Below are 20,126 nucleotides of genomic sequence, written 5' to 3' on the forward strand. Positions count from 1 at the left end.
GTATTAGTGCCGATGGTGAGTCCGGCTGCAGCCCAGCCCATCCCAGCCTGTCCCATCCCAGGGGCAGAGGTGTTTGAGGTGGGGCCGCAGACAGCTGAATGGTCTGCGGAAGTCACACTGAGGGGCAGTGACCAGGACCCTGCTGGCTTTGCTATGGGCTGTGAGTTTGCACCAGCTGACAGGCCTCAAGCCTCAGTTATCGCCTTGTGACTAAAGAGAATTCTAGCTGTGTCTTCTGCCTCGGGGAGCATTCCGGTGAGTGCAGAAGCTTCCAGAATGCTGGTGCCTGCCCTTCCTCACCACCCCCCATCCCTGGGGGAGAAAAACCAGTGGAAACATTTACCCATCAGCTGAATGTCTGGCGCCACAGGTCCACCCACAGAGTCTTCGAAGGGGTCCCAGGGGACCCTGAGAGCCCATCTGGAATGGGGAGAGGGAGGCCTTTGCTGCAGGATTTCAGATTTGGGGGGACTGAAACTGTGCAGAGACTGGCTGAGTTAGCAGCCCCCACTGACTCATGCAGATCCTACCTCCTGTCCCCACCACACACACACACGCACACACACACACACCCTTGCCCTGGTGTGTGGCCTTCAGGCCCAGGTGGGGCACTGCCTCCAGGGAGCCTCATGTGTCCCAGCCCTTCCTCAGGTGAGAAGCTGAGCCTCAGCTTGTCATTTCAGGGACACCGAACATCGGAGATCAACTTTCTCTCTTTGCTTTGGCTGCCGGGAAGCTCCCAGCCAAACTTATGCCCATAGTCAGCATGTGAGCAGGAGCTCGGCCTCCCCCAGGCCCTCTCTGCCTGGCTAACATTGGCACAGATTCTTGTGTGCTCCCTGCTGCGGGCACACGTTGGGTGGCTCCCTGAGAAGCTCCCCAGAACAAGCAGGCTGTGAAGCCAGGGCTCCATCAGCACCCGTCCCAGGACGGCCAGGCCGGGAGCTGTCAGTGTCCTGCCATCTGTCACACAGTGAGCCAGGAAGCAGCAGGAGGAGCATGGGGTCTGCCTGGGCTCACGCTTTCCCCCACCCCTGCCCACGGATGGCCCAGGGCCCAGGGCGTCTCTGAGGCCCGACAGGAAGCAGACAAGAAAAGGTCGGTACCTACTGATGAAACGGGATCAGAGGTTCTGCTGCTTCCCCTGCCGCCGCCTCCTTGGAGCAGGGGCTGAGGCTGGGCGCCGAGGAGTCCGAGGCCGGAGCTGCCTCTCCTTGGGGTGCCCCTGAAGCCCGCCTGAGGGGCTGGGGGTCCCACCCTGCACCCTGGGGGACAGTCGTCGCTCTCACGTGGTGGTCAGGGCACAGGACAAAGAAGGGCCCTTCAAAGTGACAGAGGGTGGTCATTCAGGGTGGCGGGACACAGAGGCAGCCATAGCTCTGCAGGCGGGATCCACTCATTCCCCCTCAGGACACAGGTGTGCAGGTGGCATCTGCAAGAGCCCCCGACCCCAATCTCTGCAGGCAGGACCCACGCACCCCCCCCGGCCTCTGAGCGCATGCCAGCACCTCCAGAGCCTTCCTGCTGCCCAAGGCCCCAGGAGTCCCCAGCACAGCAAGGAGCCAGACAAAGTCCCTGTCACCTGCGCAGGGCTCACCTTCCTGGATGAGCAGGCTCTCGTGGGTCAGCCTCAAGGCCTCTTCATCCACGTGGACCTGGATGGCCGTCTCGTCCTCACTGGGTGAAAGCAGCCAGAAGGCCTGGTCCACGAGCAGGTTTTCCAGGCAGTGGTGCGTGAAGCCTGGGGACCAGACGGGCCCTGGTCACGAGTGGGCTCCTGGAGTGTTGGCCGAGCCCTGCACTGAACAGGCTCGGGGGGACACCCTGCCCAGCCTTTGGGACTCACAGTACTGTCCCCAAACCAGGCAGGCCACCTGATTGTCTGAGCTGCAGGTGGGCCAGCTGTGACTGTGGACAACTTATTTGACCTCCAGTGCCTTGGGAAGGCTAAACAAGGACAAGTCACTTCCTCTAGGACCCTCAGTCTCCTCCTCTATGAGATGGGATGAGCGCATTCCCAGATCATGTACACTGGGGGTGGGGGGGCCCTGGCACTGCTAACACTGTCCTCCCTGCCCCCCCACAGACTCAGGAAATGGTCTCTCTGATTCTTATTTTCAAGCTTCCTCGGCTCTCAGATTGGGGACTGGAGCGGGGGGGGGGGGGGGTGAAGCAAGGTCCCCAGGATACCCTGCAAATGCCTCCCCATAGAATGAGGAATATTCTAGAAAGCAAGCACTGTGGTCGGGGTTCAGATATGTTTCCTGGTCTGTGCTTGGCCAGTCAGGCTGGTCAGCAGAGCTGGGCGGTAGAGAGCTGGAAGGAGTGAGGAAACTCGGCCCAGTACACATGCAGCACAGGCCGGGAGCGTCTGGAGCATCCCCCCATCGCCAGCGTCCCTACCTGAGCACAGGAGAGCACACTCTCCTCCAGTCTCCCCGAGAGGCCATCGCGCACTAACCTGCTCTAGAGCCCTGATTTGTAACATAAACACTTGGTGTGTGACAAGTGTCTGGCAAGGGGTGTCCCCATCACCAGCTCTGGGAGGGCATGGCTTTACCAAGGGCATGGTAGGTGGAAAACTTCCAGATTTCTTCGAAAGTCTTGAAGGTCACCAAGATCCGATCCTGGTCACTGTGGATAGATAGCAGCCTGGCTGACAGCTCCTAACAGGGAGGAAGCAGAAATCAGAAATGGTCCCTGTGGCTCTGGGGCATTTCACCATCTGGGTGACAGTCATACAATGGAAGCATTCTGCAGACGTCACCCTGGTCCGGGCACCCATACAGAGCTGACTCCTCAACAGCCTGGGCTGCTCCCCTCCTGTTCTCAAGCCAGCTGTGGCTCCCCAGTGCCTGTACCACGCCTGCTCTTTCTGGAGCTCCTGGGACCTCCATGCCCTGGACACCCCCCCCCCCGTGACTCCCTCCCCCACTGCCTCCATCCCTCCTCACCAGCGACACCGGGTCCTGCGGGCTCAGGAGGCTGCACTCAGCCCTGTGCAGCCAGGCCTCTCCTCCCCGCCCACCTGCAGCATTTTCAGTTCCGACTCCAGCATCCCCTCCCCTCTGACTCCTACCCCGAACACTCCTGGCGGTGGTGACAGGGCACTGAAGTTACCCCAGCGGACCCTGGGTCACTCAGGCCTCAGGAAGTCTGGGGGGGGGGGGTCACTCACACAGGGAGTGTGTGTGGGGGGGCTATTGTCCTCCCCTTTGCTTGACCCTCACTAGGTGGCACAGCAGGGGTTCAACCCAGAGCCGCTGTGCTTAACCACAGCTCCCGCCTGGGTCATAAGGGGCAGCCCCACTGCCCAGCACGTGCGGGGGCTTCGTGGTGCTATTCTTGGGATCCTGACGCTGGCTCCCTCGGTAATAATTCTAATCACCCCCACATGCAGCTCAGGAAGCCGGGCTCACAGAGGCTAAGGGGCATCGGCCAGGGCGAGGCCAGGCTGGGCTGACCGCAAGGTCAGATGGTGGCCATCTGTCCCTAAGCCTCAAGCCCTGCGCCATGGGGGGGTCCCCAGGCCCAGCCCCCTCCTCTACCAGCCTCCTGTTGGACTGTCCATCCTGCGGAGGCCAGGGGGCGGGCTCGCCAAAATCGGGGATTAAGAGCAGCTCACACAGCTCTTCTTACGCCATAAAGAGACTTTCACAGTCCTGGCGGGGTGGAGGGTGTGGGAGAAAGGAATGGGGGACACTGGGAACACGGTGGCCCATGCACGGCTTGGCCTGTGGGAGTGATGGGTGATCCCTGGAGCCAGCCAGCCAGGAGAGCAGGTGGGGACAAGACACAGTGCCACCACAGGTGAGGTAGAGGATGGCCACCCCTGCCCATGGCCTTGGCTCCTCGGAGGCCTGGACTTCAGGGACCCTCCTGCTAGGTCTACCAGGTCTCCTCTGCACAGTCCTCCCTTGTCTTGTTGTTAAGCAGGGCCCCCCACCCCTGTGCTCACCCAGGTCCCCCAGGACCCCGGAGGAGCCGACTCACCCCGAGAGTGCGGGCCACCTCCCAGCTGTCGGTCTCCAACAGGCGGAGCCGGGCGCGCAGGGCCTGCTGCAGCCCCGGGTCTGGCAGCCCGCTCTTCCTCCGCACGGCCAGCAGCTGCAGGGTCAGGTCTGGAGGGAGCAGGTCGAGGTCAGGCAGTCGGCCTCCCCTGGGAGCCCAGCCCATGCACAGGGGACCCGGGTCAATGCCCACGTCAGGCACTGCCTTGGACACCTGCACGGTTGCCTGAGCTCCAGTTTATTTCGTGGTAAGTGAGTTACATCCATCCTGGAGTGATGGGAGGAAGCCGACTCCTGCTCCAGTCCCAGGACAGGACGGCACCAAGCGAGGTTTCGGCACATGGCCCCGAGTCACTGAGACCTCCAGCTCGACCTCTCCCACCGCCTCAGCACCAGTCAGGGCCATCGGGCCTCCAGCAGACAACCCACAGGCCCCTCCACCCCACCTCAAACCCGGCTCCTTCCCTTTCTTTCCCATCCCCAGCCCTGCTCAGGCCACTCCCGCCTCCCTCCATCACAGGCCATGTGGATCCACGTGAGCCCCACCGACTCTCCCTGCGATGCAGGCCTGGCTGGCTCCCTAAGATGCAGATCTCAGCTCATATGCCCCACCCCCCATCCCCAAGGAGGCCTCCTGAACACAGGAGCCCCCAGAGCAGGGGCTTCTGGGGGGGGGATAGAGAGGGAAGGAGAGAGAGTCCCATGGCCTTTGAACAGACCTTGCACCTGATTGAGAACATTCTAGCAAAGGGCCCTGGAGCTAACTGCCCCCCTCCTGTGGAGGTCAGGCCAGTGGCAGAGACTCTGGAGAGTTCCGGAGACTGGGTCAGGCCCACTCCCCCCACGCCCAGCAGGACGCTGGCCCAGCATTTCAGGCTGGTTCTGAGCTGTGACCCCTCCCACTCCCGGCAAAGGGCGGGGTTGGATTTTCAAGTCCCAGATAATCTGCCCTGTTGCTCAAGTCGTCCTGATCCACTGGGTGACCACAGGGGTACTGACCACCAGAGAGGAGAGTGGGGGGACAGGCAAAGGTGAGACACCAACAACAATGGGGTCTTCATGTCCTGCACAGCTGGGGGTCAGGGGTGGGGTCTCCAGGGTAAGGGGTAGATTCTTAAGCCTCCCCGCCTGGAGCCCAGGTGCTATTCCCCTGCCCCCGCCCAGGGCTGCCCACAATCCATACCCTGCAGAAATCTGCGCCCCTCCTCAGAGCCCCCTCCTTGGAGCCACCTCCCTGGAACCAGCCCTTGGACACCTCCCTGAGGGCTCCTCCCCTCCCTCTGCCCATCCCACAATACAGTGGCCCCTTTTGTCTGGTTCTTACCATGTCCCGCCTGCCACTCCACCCTCCCACCAGAGTCCCTTCCCTTGCACATGGCCTTTAGGGCCATGTCCCCCTCTCTGAGCAGATGCAAAGTACAGGGAAGCCCTTTGCAAATGCAGGTGAACCCAGACTTCTGGCCCCTGTGGGATGCAGAGTCCTGAGCCCTACCCCAGACTGATGAAATCAGAACCAGGGTGCAGAACCTCGGCATCAGCATTTAATGAGCCCCTTCCCCCACCCCCACAGAGAGAACATCACTGGGGCAGGGATCCCATATTCACATCCACAGTCTGGATGAACCACGCTGTGTGGTGTAATGCCCAAGGATGTCTACCTGTGGGGTATGGTCCCCTCTGGCCAGGAAGGGCCCCGGAGGCCCGTCGTTTTGAGACGCCCAGGGGTGGAGCAGCACCTGTGACAGAGCAGGTATGTGAGATTCAGGTGAAAACAGGCTACTTCCACCGACACAGACCCCCCCCCCCAGGTACTTCTGGAACAAAAGTGGTGATTCCACAGCCCTACCAGCCGCAGTGCACCGAGCTCCCTCCTGCAGGGTCACAAGCCGGGGGGGCAGAAGGAAGGTGTCTGAGTAAGAAACCAGCCCAAGCTCAGCCCACAGGAGTGTGACAGGGTCCTGATGGCTAAAGTCAAGGTGTTAGCAGAGCCTCCTTCTGAGGCTCCAGGGGGAGATCGGACCCTGGCCTTTCCAGCTTTAGAGGTGCCCGCATCCCTTGGCTCCTGGCCCGGCCTTTGATTTCTCTCTGACGCCGACCTCAGGGTAATCTCGCCATCTGGAGATCCTTAACCCCATCCCCTCTGCAGTCTCGTCTGCGCAGGGGTGACGCAGTTAGTCTCTTTCAACAGACACGTGACGGTGCAGACGGCGCTGTGGCCATGGGCTGTGGCTCTGGCAGCTGGGACAAGAAGGTGGACCTCACACTCACCGTCTCTGCCCGGAGCTTGGGCCTCCTCAGGTCCTGCTCGTGTCCAGCCGACCGACGCGCTCCCAGCCACTCTCTGGACCTTGTCACCATCGCTGCTGCCCAAGGGCCCTGCCGTCACCCTCTCCTTTGAGGCGGGCTCTTCGGCGGCCACCTCCATCGGGTCCTTCATGATGGACAGTGGCCTCAGGGCCGCGGGCTCGGCATGCCTGGCTGGCAGCTGCGGAGAGAAGAGAGGGAGGTGGTCACAGCGACGTCCTCTCCCTGAAGATAGGCCGCCAGGACCAGCATGGACGCTGCCGCCAGAGTTGGGGTCGAGAGGAGAGACGCCCCCAGCCCCTCCATGCCGGGTGGGCCCTGCTCAGCCTTCAGGGGTCTGCTCACTGGTCACTTCCTCCCCAAAGAGCACAAGTCCCCCTGGGACAGGCTGTTGAAGTCAAGTGCCAGTGTGTGCGTGGTGGTCTGGTCAGAACCCACCTGGCCAGCGCAGTGGGTGTCCTTTCAGGCGGGGGGTCATCTAGACCCCAAGGAAAGAGCTCAGAGCCCGCCACGTGATCCCACTCAGCACGTGGCTGTGAACCCTGGATGGTATGTGAGTGAGGGACCGAATGGTAAGAGGGAGCCCACTGTCCTTGTCGCTTATATGGACCGTGCTTTGTGGGTAAGTTCAGCACACAGCCAGCCAGCAAGGGCTGAAACGAGGGCCCCGGAGACAGCTCGTCCCCCGAGAGATGACTGTTTAGTCCCATGTCCCACAGGCCTCAGTGAGCCAGGTTTCCCACGAGGTCATGGTCCTGCTGTATCAGCTCCCGAGCCTGAGTCAGCTCAGAGGGCTCCTCTCTCCCCCCGGAAGAGGCCAGGACACGGCAGGGTCCCCGGAACTCGTCCTGTTTGTCAGGAAATAGGCCATGTCCCAGGCGGTCCCGGGGGAGAAGGAAGCAGGTGACGGAGGGCAGGGAAGTGAAAGAGGCCCAGGCAGAAAGGATACTCCCCCCCCCCAGGGGGTTTCCCCAGCCGGTCCCCCCCAGGAGCTGGTCATCTGGCCTCATCCTTCCAGGGTCAGGGGTGAGAGAGCCCTTACAGCCGGACAGACCCGGCTCCGGGGGTTGGGGGCTTCGTCAGCATTTGGAGGACATGGGAGAACACAGGCACAGGGTGACAGGGACAGTGGAGCCCGGGGGGGGGGCTGAGGAATGCAGGGCAGAGCTCCAACTTCAGCCACAGACACGGGGATCAGATACGTCCCCTCCGTCTGCATTGTTGGGACCAGGGAGCCACGGCTTCGAGCCCGACTGCCACCTGTCTGCTCTTCCTGCTGAGGCCCAGGAGGTATCTTATCAGGGCGCTTGGGTCCCTTCACCACTTGCCTCCTGATGCCTTCCCCACCCCTCCTTGCCCTCCTCCCCTCTCTGTCACCTGGTCCTTGAGGAGCCATGTCCGATGTCCCCCTTGAGATGGAGCAGCTGCTCCCGCAGCCGGGCACGGGGCACATCCAGGGCCTGTGCCTGCCGTCCTGGCCTCCCCCAGGGGTGGGACCGGCCCATCGCTTGTGCACCAGGGGCCACCGTGAGCCTGCCCTGAGCGCTTGGGGACAGGGGCCTGAGGACAGGGGCCTGGCACAGGGAACTTCCCACCTGCGAAGGGGCTGCCGGTGACAACTGTAAGCTCGGGGTTCCCAGTGACATCCAGCGATGAGGAAGTGGGTGCCGTCTCCACGGAAGTGTTCCCTCCCCTCCCCCGGTTCCTGAAATGGCCTCCCTCGGCCTGCGGGCGGCCGGCTCCAAGGGCAGAAGTGGCCGCCCGGACTCTCCCAAGGGGCAGCTGGCGGGGTCACCCCCGGGCTGCCCTGTGGAGATCCTTCTTCCTCCAGCCCCGAGCCTCTTTGCTCAGCTTGTGGGGACAGTCCAGGTGAACTGCCAGCCTGCAGCCCCAGCCCAGCCCCCCCCCGGGGGGCATGTGGCCCTGGAGCCCAGACCCTGGGGTCAGCGGGCTGGGTGATCGCTCCACGCCTCAGTCTACTCGCCGGAGAATGGGACTGAGAACATCGCCTCGTGAGGAGGTTGATGGATTAGATGAGGGGGCTCCTGGGCTATAGGTGGTGTCTAATGAACAGGGGTCTATGGGGGAGGAGATGGCTCCAATCCAGTCTTGAAGGGGTTTGGGGGTCTGGCCGGAGCTTTCACTGGGCTCGTGCTAGACAAATACTCGAGAGCCCATGCAGACCTCACCCATTCCACCAAGAAGCACCTGTCTGGTGGCCCCTGTACTGGGGTGAACAGTGTCCCCCCAAACCCATGTCCACCCGGAACCTCAGCAGGTGACCTTATTTGGAAATCGGGTCTTTGCAGATGAGGCCACACTGCAGTAGGCTGGGCCATGAACCCAGTGACCGGTGTCCTTAGAACAAGAGGAGGGACACGCAGACTCAGGGAGAGGCCACATGACCACAGAGGACAGACTGCAGTGAGGTGGTCATAGGCCCAGGACTGCCGGGAGCCACCAGGAGCTGGAAGAGGCAGGAAGGCGCCTCCCCGGAGCTGGGGAGGGAGGTGGCCCTGCTGACACTTTGATTTCAGACTCTGGCCCCCAGCCAGTGACAGTAAATCTCTGTTGTAAGCATGCTCGTCCACCCCACACTCTGAGCCTCGACTTTGTCCACTGTGAGGCAGGGTCAAGCTCACCCACATCGGGGTGTCCTTGTGATCAGATCTAAAGGCCTTCGGTCACATCAAACGCTGGCACACACCCAACACAGGAAGCGTCATCAGCATCCACAGCGGAGTGACAATCACATAACAACAGCTGCCACCATTCAATCCTCAGGACAGCCTGGGGGAGGGGGTGTCCCTGTGCCCATTTCACAGATGGTTGGGCTGAGACTCAGCAAGATTTGAAAGGTGAGATTTGAATCTGGGTGGGTCTGAGTCGAGCACTCAACCACCTGCCCCAAACTGGACACACCTACCTCACCCCCGCCTGCCTCTAACCACGGGCTCAGCCACGGCTCCTCGCACAGGGTCCTAGGAGGCCACCCCACGCGCGCCCGGCCACGTGTAGGCAGCTCCGGGCCCCAGCTCCAGCCGGCACCACTGACCCCCCGCTGTTACCCTGTCGGCCGTCAGTTCTACGAGCCTCGCCAGCTACAAAATGTTGGAAGTCCTCACAGTCAGAGCCAGGGTCCAGGGCTCTGAAGGGGTCTCAGTGGTGTCCACAGGCCACAAGCCTGGGGCAGGACCTCGTGTTAGGAGGCCTGGGCCTGTGTCCTCCCCTATGACTCTCTGGCTGGTGCCCCTGGTCAAAGCACTCGCCCCGATTTGATGCTGGAAAAGAGGCCCAGGGATGGTGACCTCCGAGTGGCCAGGTCACGGGAGCCAGGCACTCCGTCAGCCCTGCCATTGTCACTGGGCGCCATCACGGTACTTTATCAAACCTGCCGCCGTGACCAGGCGCCACCACTACCGGTCAGCACTGGCAGCATTCTTGGGCTCTGACTGGCCCCACGGCCCTTGGGCTCCCCAGACTCCAGGTCTGCTGTCCCCAATCCCAAAGTCTCAGAGAAGTCTTCAAGAAGGTGAAGGACCGCGGGCTAGTCTTGGATCCTCCGGTGGCGAGACCCTGCTCTGTGGGGGATGCCTGCTCGGCCCAGCCAAGCCCCTGTCCCCACCCGTCCCCGTCACCCCCGCCACCCGCCTGTCCCGGCGCCCGCATACCTGTCTGCTCCTCAGCGGCAGCTCCGGGGACAGCAGACGCCAGGTAGCTGCCCCGGCTCCTCCCTGGCTGCCCCGAGGGCCGTCTCCGGGCCAGGCAGCAGGGCCGCCTCAGCCTGGCTGACTGCTCGGCAGCGGCCACCGCCCCCTGCTTCCTGCCCCACTTCCTCCCCGGCCCGGGCCAGTGGCAAGAGGCAGGCCCGGGGGAGGCCGCCAGTTGGTCATTAGCTCCTTCCTGGACCAGCTCCAGTCCTCCCGCCTGCCCGCTGCCCGGCCCGGTGCTGGGGCGGAGGCCAGGGGACACCCAGGCTCCTGCCTCTCCCTGGGATTGGGGAAGTCAGCCAGCTGCCAGCCTCCCTGCCAGCCTCAGCCCGCTCTGTTCCTCTCCCACCCGCCGCACACTCACGTGTGCATGCACACGCAGAGGTGCACACGCACTCAGCACGCAGACCCAGGCCCACTGAGGATGACTCTTGTGCTGGGGACAGAGAGGGATCAGCCTGCAGCTGTCCTTCCCTCCTTTCTGGCTGGATCCAGGCCCCCCTGGTTTTGCAGCTGGGGAGATGGAACTGGGCCTCCTGTTGGCTCCGGCAGGAAGCAGGAACTGATCTGGGGTCACCCGCAGCCCCACAGCCGCGCCCTCAGGTCTGCCCTCACCCCCTTGCTGATGCACGAGCTCCGGCCCCAGCCCAGCCCTAGGGATCAAGAATGGGAAGGCGACTGTCACCCGTGGCCTGGCAACACCGGGAAGAACCTCTAAGTTAAGTGGAAATGTGCCTATTTACAGACAGGGAAACTGAGGCTCAGTGAGGTCATGTGACATGCCAAGGCCAGTGACAACTGGAAGATCAGCTGGAACCATGTCTTAGGGACATTGAGGCCCAAGACCAGGGTTTCTAACCGTGGCACTGCTGATACCCGGGAGAGGGCTCCTTGTCCAGGGGAGGGGCTGCATGTGCACAATTTCAGCAGCATCCCAGCCTCTGCCAACCAGATGCCGACCCAGCTGTGACAAACACATCTCCAGATATTGGTCCCCGGGGGCCATGTCACCTGGGCTGAGGACCATTGCTCTAGGCGAAGCTACTTTTGACTGAGGCCCAGCCGCTCCCACCCATGGCCTCCCCCTTCCCCCACTCCTACCACCTGCCCTTTCTCTGACCAACCCCAGGCAATATGCACTGCCACCCCCATAGTCCCCCTGCCCATCCCTCCGGCCTCCGAGAGGCCTGAACAAGGTCCAGGAGCCCATCCTGGAGCCCCTCCAGGACACGGCCTCACCGCCCCCTCCTCACGGGCACCTGCAGCTCCGTCCCACCTCCCCTCTGTCTGCTCCAGCGGGCCAGTTCTCTGTCCAGCCCCCATGGCCCCCTTGAAGCCCTCGCGCAGGACCCGCTGCCCCGTCCACAGCACTAAAGGCAGGACCCCCTGCACCTTCTCAAACCATGAGGACTCCTCCTGGGGCCATTCTCCTGGGTGAGACTGCTGTCCCTGTCCAGAGGCAGGCGCCCACACCCCTCTACAGTGGCACCAGGACCCGTGGGTACCTGCAGATGGGCTGACGTCATACCCTGCCAGCCCTTCTCTCCCCAGCTGCACTGGGGGCCTCTCGGCTCACCTTGTCACCTTCTTCACGGAGGCAGAGCCCTGGGCTCTCCCCTCCAGAGCCGGTTGCCACTCAGGGCAGGAGCCAGGCCCACCACCTGCACCACATCCACTGTGCACGCTGGCGCTACAGGGCAGGTGGCACGGCCTGGGCGTTTGTTTGCCCAGAGAAGTCCCAGGGGGGTTGGGTCATCCTGTGCTCCTGCTCGAGGCTGTCATGAGGGCTCACTGGATGTGAGAATTCTCTACCCGGCCCAGCGCAGAGCACTCAGCGCAGCCAAACTTAGATGTCTGTCCGTGTTACAAACGCCAGTGTCCGGCCTCCCCGAGGCCAGGGGACGGAGCTCAGGCACATGGAGAAGGGGGAACAGGCCTGGTAGGTCAGTCCCTTGGCCCAGACACCCACCCACGGCACAGCGCTGGGTTGTTCGCCGCCCAGGGAGACCCCAGGGGCTGCGGAGAGAATCGGGTGGGGGCACTGAGACCGGCCCCTTTGAGGCCTGCCCTTGGCCTCCGTCTCGTCTGTGAGGTGCGCCCAGGTTTGCCCTCAGCCTCCATCCCCACCTGTGAGGTGGGATCCGGTTTTGCAGCCTGCGCCCCAAACCTCACACAGCACGGAACACGAGACCCTTGGCTTATGCTCCCTTGTTTTGCTGGAAACTGTGTTGAAAGAAGCCCCGGAGCAGCTCCACATCCATAAAAGGGTCTGGACACGTTTCCTCTCCTGGCCTTTGTCCCCACGGCGCTCCGACCCGCATCCTGTTTGTCTCTGCAGCTGTGCCCGTGGCCCAAAGCCAGAGGGGGTTTTCCAAGAGCCTTCCCAACTGTGCCCAGAGCACTTTGACTCTGCACGGCGCACCCCAACTCTGCACAGCACACCAACTCCACAGAATGCACCTCAACTCTGCACAGTGCACCCTGATGCCACAAAATGTACCCCAACTCTGCACAGCACACCCTGACTCTGAACAGCGGACTCTGACTCCATAGAATGCACCCTGACTCTGCATAGCATACCCCAACTTTGCACAGCACACCCCAACTCTGCACAGCACACAAACTCCACAGAATGCACCCAACTCTGCACAGCATACCCCAACTTTGCACAGCACACCCCAACAGGTTTCCAGAGGAGGAATGTGCCTCCAGGTCAGAGGACTTTCAAAACAGGGTCCCTCCTGGAGGCTGGGCCCTGGGCAGATCCAGAGCCCCACCTGGGAGAGGCTGCTCTACCCCCCAGCCCAGCCTGGCTTTCAAGTGTCTCTGGGGGGCCTGTCACTCCTTGGGCTTCACTTTCCCCTTTCCAGTGATGGGGTTGGGCTTGGTGATCCCTAAGTGCCTTCAAGCTCAACAGCTCTGACTCTGGACATGGTTGTGTTGTCTGAGGGACAGGGAGGGAAGACAGGGCCTTCCAGCCTGGCCTTCACCTGGCCAGCCTGCTCTAGGTCCGCAGCTTGCTCAGCCTCACAGCCAGTTTCAGTGACAGTGGGCAGTGGAGACCAAGGACAGGCCTGGGTTGCCCCCTCCCCGAGGGCTCATCTGCAGCAGGCCGTATGTAAGTGAGGATCTGTGACCTCAGGCCTGGGAGGGGTGGAGTGTGGTCCTTGCTTCCCCCACCTGCCAGGCTCTGGTTGTCTTTAGCAGCCCCGGCCACACAGGCCGTTCCAGGGCATGGGCAGCAAATGCCCACGTGAAGGGCCGGAGGGTAAACAGTTTTGGCTTTTCAGGCCGTGGGGTGGGTCTCCGCCACAACCCTGCCACTACCCCAGGAAAGCAGCCCCAGCCACAGCGGGCGCTGGGCTGGGCTCGGCCCTGGGTGTGGGCGCTGCTCTGGAGAATGGGGGATGGGTAGTGGAGAGGCCTCTCAGGACCCCCGGAGCAGGAAGGGGTCAACACACAGGTGCTCCCTGACACACTGGAATCGGGGTGTCTAACGTTCAAGGCCATAAGAATGTCTAAGAGGGAGTGGGCAGAAGTGGGCACGGTGAGCATTGATGACCAGGCAGGAGGCGGGCACAGTGGGCACTGATGACCAGGTAGCTGCAGGCCACCTTGTGCTTGGGGCTGAGTCAAGACAAGGAAGAGGGTCCCGCCTCCCTCCTCCTGCTGGTCATGGCCATGGACACAGGTAGTTACGTTACCTGCATTACCATGAACCAGCACTTAGAAAGCAGGCGACGTGGGCCAGACGGGTAACTGGATAGCACAGCCCTTCAGCTTACAAATGGGGAAACTGAGACTCAGGAGGAGAAGGTCCCTAACCCGAGGTCACTCGGCCCTTTCATACTGAAGGTGGCTCTGAGATGCGGCCTCCAGCCCGCCCGCTGGGGACCACGCCCACGCCTGACCTGGCTCGTGCCCTGCAGCATTCACCATCCAAGCTGGCTCGGGTTCAACACCTGTGGAATGCAGGTGTGACTCGGCTCCATGCAGTTCCCAGAAAGACAAACGGACAAAGACCCCAGCTCCCAAAGTGCACATTCCTGAGCCCCACCCGGGTCTCAGTAGCTGGAGGTAGAAACCTGCCTGGGGAGGCCCATCTCAGTGGGTTCCTCCACGCCCACATCCGAGCACAGAGGCATCGGGAGGGAGATGGAGCTGCCAGCCTGGAGCCCAGCACTGCTGCCCTGGCCACACGGACCCAGCGAGGCCAGGGCCGTGCCCAGGAAACCTCAGAGGGGTTGTTATTCTGGTCTTAGCGGTGGAAACCCTCCCGTCAAAGATGAACAGGGCGGTAGGCCCCGTGCTGGCAGAAACTGCTCTTTGAAAACAAGGATATCGGGACCAAACAGGCTTCTCAGATGACCGATGGCCACCCCAGGCCGGGTCACAGCCTGCAGGAAGTGGTCAGCAGTTCCTCCGAGCCTGGCCTGGGCCTCGGTCCGGCTCCATCCGGCCGGCAGGTGTGGCCCTGAGGCGGGGAATCGCTGACTCGGCCGCTGGCCGGGCAGCTGGCCAGGTGCCTGGGCCCGTCGGTATTCGGGACTCCTCCAGAGAGCGCCCCTCCGCCTGGGCGGCCAGGGTGAGAGAGGCCTCCACAGACAGAGCTTTCAGAGTGGAGGTGCTCCCTCCCGAACACCCCGAATAACGGCAAGGGGGCACTGGGAGGAGTTGGTCAGAAAGGCATTCAAGGTTGTTTTGGAGCCCACACAGGGTGCAAGGCCCAGCTGGTACATCTTCCTTACCACATCTCCCACTGTGGGACAGGCCCAAGGTCATGGGGGACCAGGGGGTGCACAGGGGAGACAGAGTGGGGGACCCAGTGTGTGCTTCACAGCTGCCATTTCCCCTGGAGTCTGAGAGGTCACCCCAGCTTATAACAAGCCCCAGGGACACCCCGACCCCATCGGCCCTCACTCCCCAGCACCCTGACATTCCTGACTCAGGGTGTGGGGACCCCCCACCTCCTGGAATCTGTACTTTCTCTGGAGCCAGCCACCAGGAGGTGGATTTTGAGCTTGACGTATGCAAACAGTAACCAGCCGGAGAACACACTCCCCAAAGGCCTCCAGGGGGTGGGGGTAGGGGAGGGGCGGGGGTGAGTCTTCCAGTCAGGACCCATCTCCCTGGAAACCAGGCCTGGTCACTTCAGGCTGGGTGGGGTCAGGAGGGCTCAGTGGGAATTTCCACAGGATTCCCCAGTGTCCCCCCACAGGCTGTGCTGTGGTCAATCCTTGGGCTGCTGCTGACAGGTTTGAGGGGGCTCCGCCCTGTCCCCCTGCTCCTTCCCTGAACAGCCTCCAGAGCATCTACTCCGCCAGCCCACATCCCTCTCTCAGCCTCACCTCACCCCACACTCAACCTGAAACTGTCCAGCCAGGGCCACCAGCACCCACTGTGCTGCCAAATGCAATGGTCACCTCCCTGTTGGCATCTCACTGGCCTCTCTGCAGCCACTCCCGCCCAGCTGGCCACACCCTCCTTCCCGGCACCTCCTCCTGCCTCTGGGTTACCTCCCACCCACCTGCCACACCTCTCAGACCTGAGTGTGCCGGTGGGACTTCTGGAGCCCTGCGTCCACGCTGACAACCCAGGGCCATATCAGGCCTGAGGGCTGAGCCAGCCCCCGGGCATTGCCGTTGGGTGGGACTGGACAACTGCCCCCACTACCCGGCCCTCCCACCTTTCCCTGAAACTCAGGAACTGGCACCTGCACACTCGGCTCCTGGTCCTTCACTCTCCCCACCCGTTCCCACCCAAGCCCCCATCCAAAGCCATGGTTGGAGCCTTGGGCTCCTGAATCCATGTGTCCCCCCGTGGCCCTGGAATTCGCACACCACCCTTCCTGGTGACCTTCTCCTCCGGGCTCTGACCTCGGCACTTGCCTGCTTCCCACAGGTCTCCCTCAGGAATCCCTCCCTCCAAGGCCTTTGCTGATGTGGACAAGCGGCCCTTCCCCTGCTCCGCGGGCCCGGGCACACCCTGCTGTAACGGGGCCTCTATCTAGGCTGCCGTGTGGTTAAACGGGGAGCACCCTGAGGCTATGAGTTCCTCAAGGGCATGGATGGGGTGCCCTGCAGTGTTTGTTGAATGACTAACACACAGAGGCACCAGCAATGAGGGGAGCAGGCCAACCAAGCCCGTCCGGACCCTGAACAGACATGCGGAGGGGAGACCCTGGGCAACTCATGCCTCTGTTCAGGCAAAGTCCCAGTGACACTGACCCTTGTCCTTCTGCCTGTTTCCCAGTCTCCTGCTCTCCTCCTGGCTCTCCAGGGAGGCAGCTGGGTCGGAGGGAATCACAGGTGGGAATGGGCTCCAGACACCTCTCCCAGCCTCGTTTGGTGAGACCTGCCAGGGTGTGTGAACAGGGCCTGGCAGGACCCAGGCACAGCACTCTGCCTTCTGCCCTCTGACCCAAACGCCAGAGATGGGGCCGGGGCCACCACCTCACTCACTGCCTGGAGCAGCAGCCCCTTGTCAGGCCGACGCCCACACCTGCACCCTTCCCACGCCTGCTGCCCAGCTGCCAGGTCTCACGGGTCATGTTCCAGGGGAGGGGGTATGGCCAGAGCACCCACTGTGGGACTCGCACGTCCCCCACCTCCTGCCCCTGGCATGCCTCCCTGCATTCACAACGGGCAGCCTGTGGTCACATCTCACATGCCCACACTGACCCACACTGACCCACACAGCACTCGCTCTGGCAGGACCTGGTGAGGAGAAGCAGGGATTCTGGAGCTCTGGCCTCGGGCATCTGGGAGGCCTAGCCCCCCCGGCATGGGGGAGGGGGTCCCACAAGGAGAGACTCATTATTGGAAGGGAGCAGGACTGGGGGCCGGCGGCACCCAGCCCCACACCTGCCAGCCCTGCTCCGTGCTGGGCCCAGGGCCAGGCACCAGGAATGTGGATGGATCAGACTGCCTTGTCCCCAGAGCTCCGGGCCTCAGGAGCAGACGGGGGGGGGGGGGGGGGGGGAGGCTCCCCAGATATGCTGTACAATGTACTTCGGTTGGAATTCGTCTGGTGTTTCCAGTCCTTTTACTTTTAATTTTTAACCAACGAGATTGCTGTTGGTTTCGGTCAGAGCCAGGCTGGACCGGCCCCTTTGGAGCAACTGTTTTTCACTGAACTGCTCCTGAGACGTTTTCCCTGCGGCCAAGTCGGAGAGAACACCAGCAGCTCTGCAATAAACAGTGAGGACCAGGGGCAGGCAGCCCCTCTCTGTCTGTGCCCTTAAAATACAGGAAACGATGCTCCATCTCTGCTCAGCCAGATGTGCAGAGCGATCCCAGCCCCTCTGTCACTCCCAGCCCGCAGCACCTGGCACCTGGCACCTGGCACCTGGCACCTGGCGGCATACCTTTGCTGGCTGCAGAGGAGCAGAGCCCGGGCCAATCTGAGGGCAGCTTGCCAGCAGCGCCCGTATAACCAAGCGCCTCACGCCACCTCCAGGGAGTCGCTCTGCAGAGGCCTGCCCCCTCCTAGCTGGCAGGGCCACAGGGCGTGGACATTCCTTACAACAGCAACACCTTGGAAACAACCCAGGGATCAACCCCACTCCCTCCCGCGGCGCTGCACTGCGCCTGCACTGAAGAACCAGAGGCTCTTGCCCGGCCGGCTCTGCTCGGTGGCTGAGCATCGGGCTCGATTCCCAGGCGGGGCACGTGCGCCCGTTGTGGGCTCGATTCCCAGCAGGGGCGTGCAGGAGGCAGCCGATCGAGGACTCTCCTCATTGATGTTTCTATCTCTCTCTCCCTCTCCCTCCCCATCTCTGAAAAATCAATAAAAAAATGTATTTTAAAAAGAAAGAATGTTGTGAAGCTCTCTGAGCTGAGAGGAACAGGGAAAGAGCGGGACTCGCTAAGTGGGAAGGAGAGCTGCAGAGCGACCTTGTGTTGCGACCTTGGGTTGGGCCACCCTTCTGCTCTCAAGGGGTCCAAACGCGTGCACCTGAGCTGCCTCTGGTAAGGGAGACTGGGAAGGTCTGAGTAGGGGCAGAGGGGTTTCGTAGGGTGGGGAGGAGTTCTTCTGAGTGACGCCCTGATGTGGATACAGGACACTCCACACTCATCAAAAGACACTAAACTTTACAGCACCAAGCACGAACCTTAACGTATGCAAATAAAAAATTTTTAGGAGGACAGGGAGTCCTGGCATAGATGCAGCGTGTGACCACACAGTGACCAGTTCTGCAAATGCATGAGCGGCCGCCCCGGAAGGGGAGGGAAGGGGGGCCACGGGGCAGCTCTGGTCGCGGGTGGGTCTGAGAGACTGCGGCGAATGGAGCCGCACGGATGCGTGGGGCTCTAGCTGACCACGCTGCTCCCTACAGGGCCGGTTACAAATTCCTCACTTCTGTACCCGACTGTGAACCATTAAGTAAGGGCGGACGGTGGGTGGCGGAAGTCAGCTGTGTCACTGTCACAGTGGGAGGCACAGAAAACCAAGGAGAGGCTGCCACAGCCCCGTGGAGGTGGATTGGAGCTGGAGGCCTCAGTGTGAATTCACAGCTCATTTAATATAGATACACGCGTTACAAACAGAGATTCCTATTGGATACACGTGTACACATGGATATGTGTACATGCATTAGTATACTACGTGTGTGTGTGTGTGTATACATGGGTTTGGTACACATATATACTAACTTACAGATATGCACACACACACGGGTTTGCACTTTACACTCACAGATACGTGTACATGCGCAGGTCAGTGTACATGCTCGTATGCCCGGGCTCTGTCAGCTCAGAGAACAAAAGCCCCCAGGGAGCAGCGAGCAATCCAGAGCACAGACGCCTGGGCTGCTAAGACCATTCTCCAGTGACAGAAATCAGGGCTCTGGGGAACGACTGATTCCAGGACTAGACCAGAAAGTGTACAAGCTGAGCCCGGCTCGTAGGGCCACAAAAGTGAATGAGCGAATGAGCGAGTGAGTAAATGCAACCCCACAGTGGTGGGGCCGTTCAGAGTGACAAAGGAGCCATTTGAAAGAGCTCCCAATGGCCGAGGCTGGAAAACTTTGAGCAATGAAATTAATCAGATTAGATTATAACCCAAAGTGTAAAATAAATATCCGTGATTCTATCTGATATAAATAAACAACTGGGTAAACAACCCTGAAAACAATGCTCTGCCCGGGGCCGCACGCATGGGGACGGGATTCCCACAGCCCCTGAGGGACAGGGAGGGACGACCAGGCTCAGAGAGGTGCAGCCTTGCCTGGGGCCACGGAGCTGCCCCCTCACCCCCACAGCCTGTGCAAAGCCCAGGGCCAGGGTTCCAGGACCAGGAGGACAGAGCTCTCCTTCACCCCCTGGTCAGCCCTGCCCCAGCTCCTCTCTCCCAGCTCAAAACTCGCTCTCAGGCCCAGCCCCTGGGAAGGAGGGGTGGTTTCCAGGGCTTCAGGGACTTTGGCCCTTGGGGGAACTGGATGGGGGCTGGGGAAGGAAGAAGAGCAGACCTGCAGGGAGGGCAGGGAGGGAAAGCTAGGGCCCGGCCTCCGCTGACCACACGTGGACACTGTGCTGGCCCGAGAGCAGCACTCTCCTCTTGCAGACGGAATTGGGGCTCGGCGGGTGGACAACATCTGAGGCCACTGCGTCTGGCCCCTCACCAGGTCCCCCTACCTGCGGGGAGGCGCCTCCCCGCCCTACAATGGTCACCTTGACAACGTCCAGCTGCACCGCTGAGCTCTCAGTCCCTTTCTCAGAAGCGGGGACACCAGGCTGGCCCTCCCTCGGCCACCTAAACTCTGCTGCTCCCTGCCAGGGCGGTTTGGGAGAGCACCCCACCTGTTTCCACAGGTGATCCAGCATGGCACTCGGGCTGTGGCACCCCGGGGGTCCAGGACTTACCCTGCCAGGGGACGGACACTGCCAAGGCAGAGAGGAAGGGAGGTTCCCCAGGGTCCCTCAGGACGGTCCCCGCCAGGCAGCACGCAGCCAGGGCACGAAGGTGCACATTTTCAGGAGCCCGGCCCTCCGGCTCCAATCAGGAGGCCGAGCCGTCGGCCGGGTCATTGGCTGTGCCCGTGGCCGACCCGCCCCGCCAGGAAGGGGCCGAGTCTCCCGACGACCTTTCTCCTCCTGTGGCC

At 61.9% G+C, this 20,126-nt stretch overlaps 1 protein-coding gene across 4 annotated transcripts in view; it reads right to left on the bottom strand.

Annotated features, from left to right (window-relative positions):
• The window catches only part of SH3TC1 (SH3 domain and tetratricopeptide repeats 1), a 34,424-nt gene that overhangs the window by 14,162 nt on the left and 136 nt on the right, over positions 1-20,126 (bottom strand). For 2 of the 4 annotated variants that reach the window (XM_081141501.1, XM_081141504.1), the window contains exons 1-8: positions 19,888-20,126; positions 6,279-6,495; positions 5,669-5,746; positions 3,994-4,121; positions 2,561-2,666; positions 1,598-1,741; positions 1,111-1,321; positions 344-420 (exon numbers count right to left, since the gene is read on the bottom strand). The exon at positions 19,888-20,126 is cut by the window's right edge and continues 136 nt beyond it. In XM_081141501.1, the coding sequence (XP_080997627.1) occupies positions 344-420; positions 1,111-1,321; positions 1,598-1,741; positions 2,561-2,666; positions 3,994-4,121; positions 5,669-5,746; positions 6,279-6,447 (913 nt within the window). In that variant the 5' untranslated portion in view covers positions 6,448-6,495; positions 19,888-20,126. Of the gene's footprint in view, positions 1-343; positions 421-1,110; positions 1,322-1,597; positions 1,742-2,560; positions 2,667-3,993; positions 4,122-5,668; positions 5,747-6,278; positions 6,496-9,985; positions 10,057-19,887 lie in introns of those variants that run through there. The other 2 variants (XM_081141503.1, XM_081141502.1) reach the window with 1 other exon arrangement.

Source organism: Miniopterus schreibersii, assembly GCF_964146895.1.
Source record: "Miniopterus schreibersii genome assembly, chromosome: 1".
NCBI classification, from domain to species: Eukaryota; Metazoa; Chordata; class Mammalia; order Chiroptera; family Miniopteridae; genus Miniopterus; species Miniopterus schreibersii.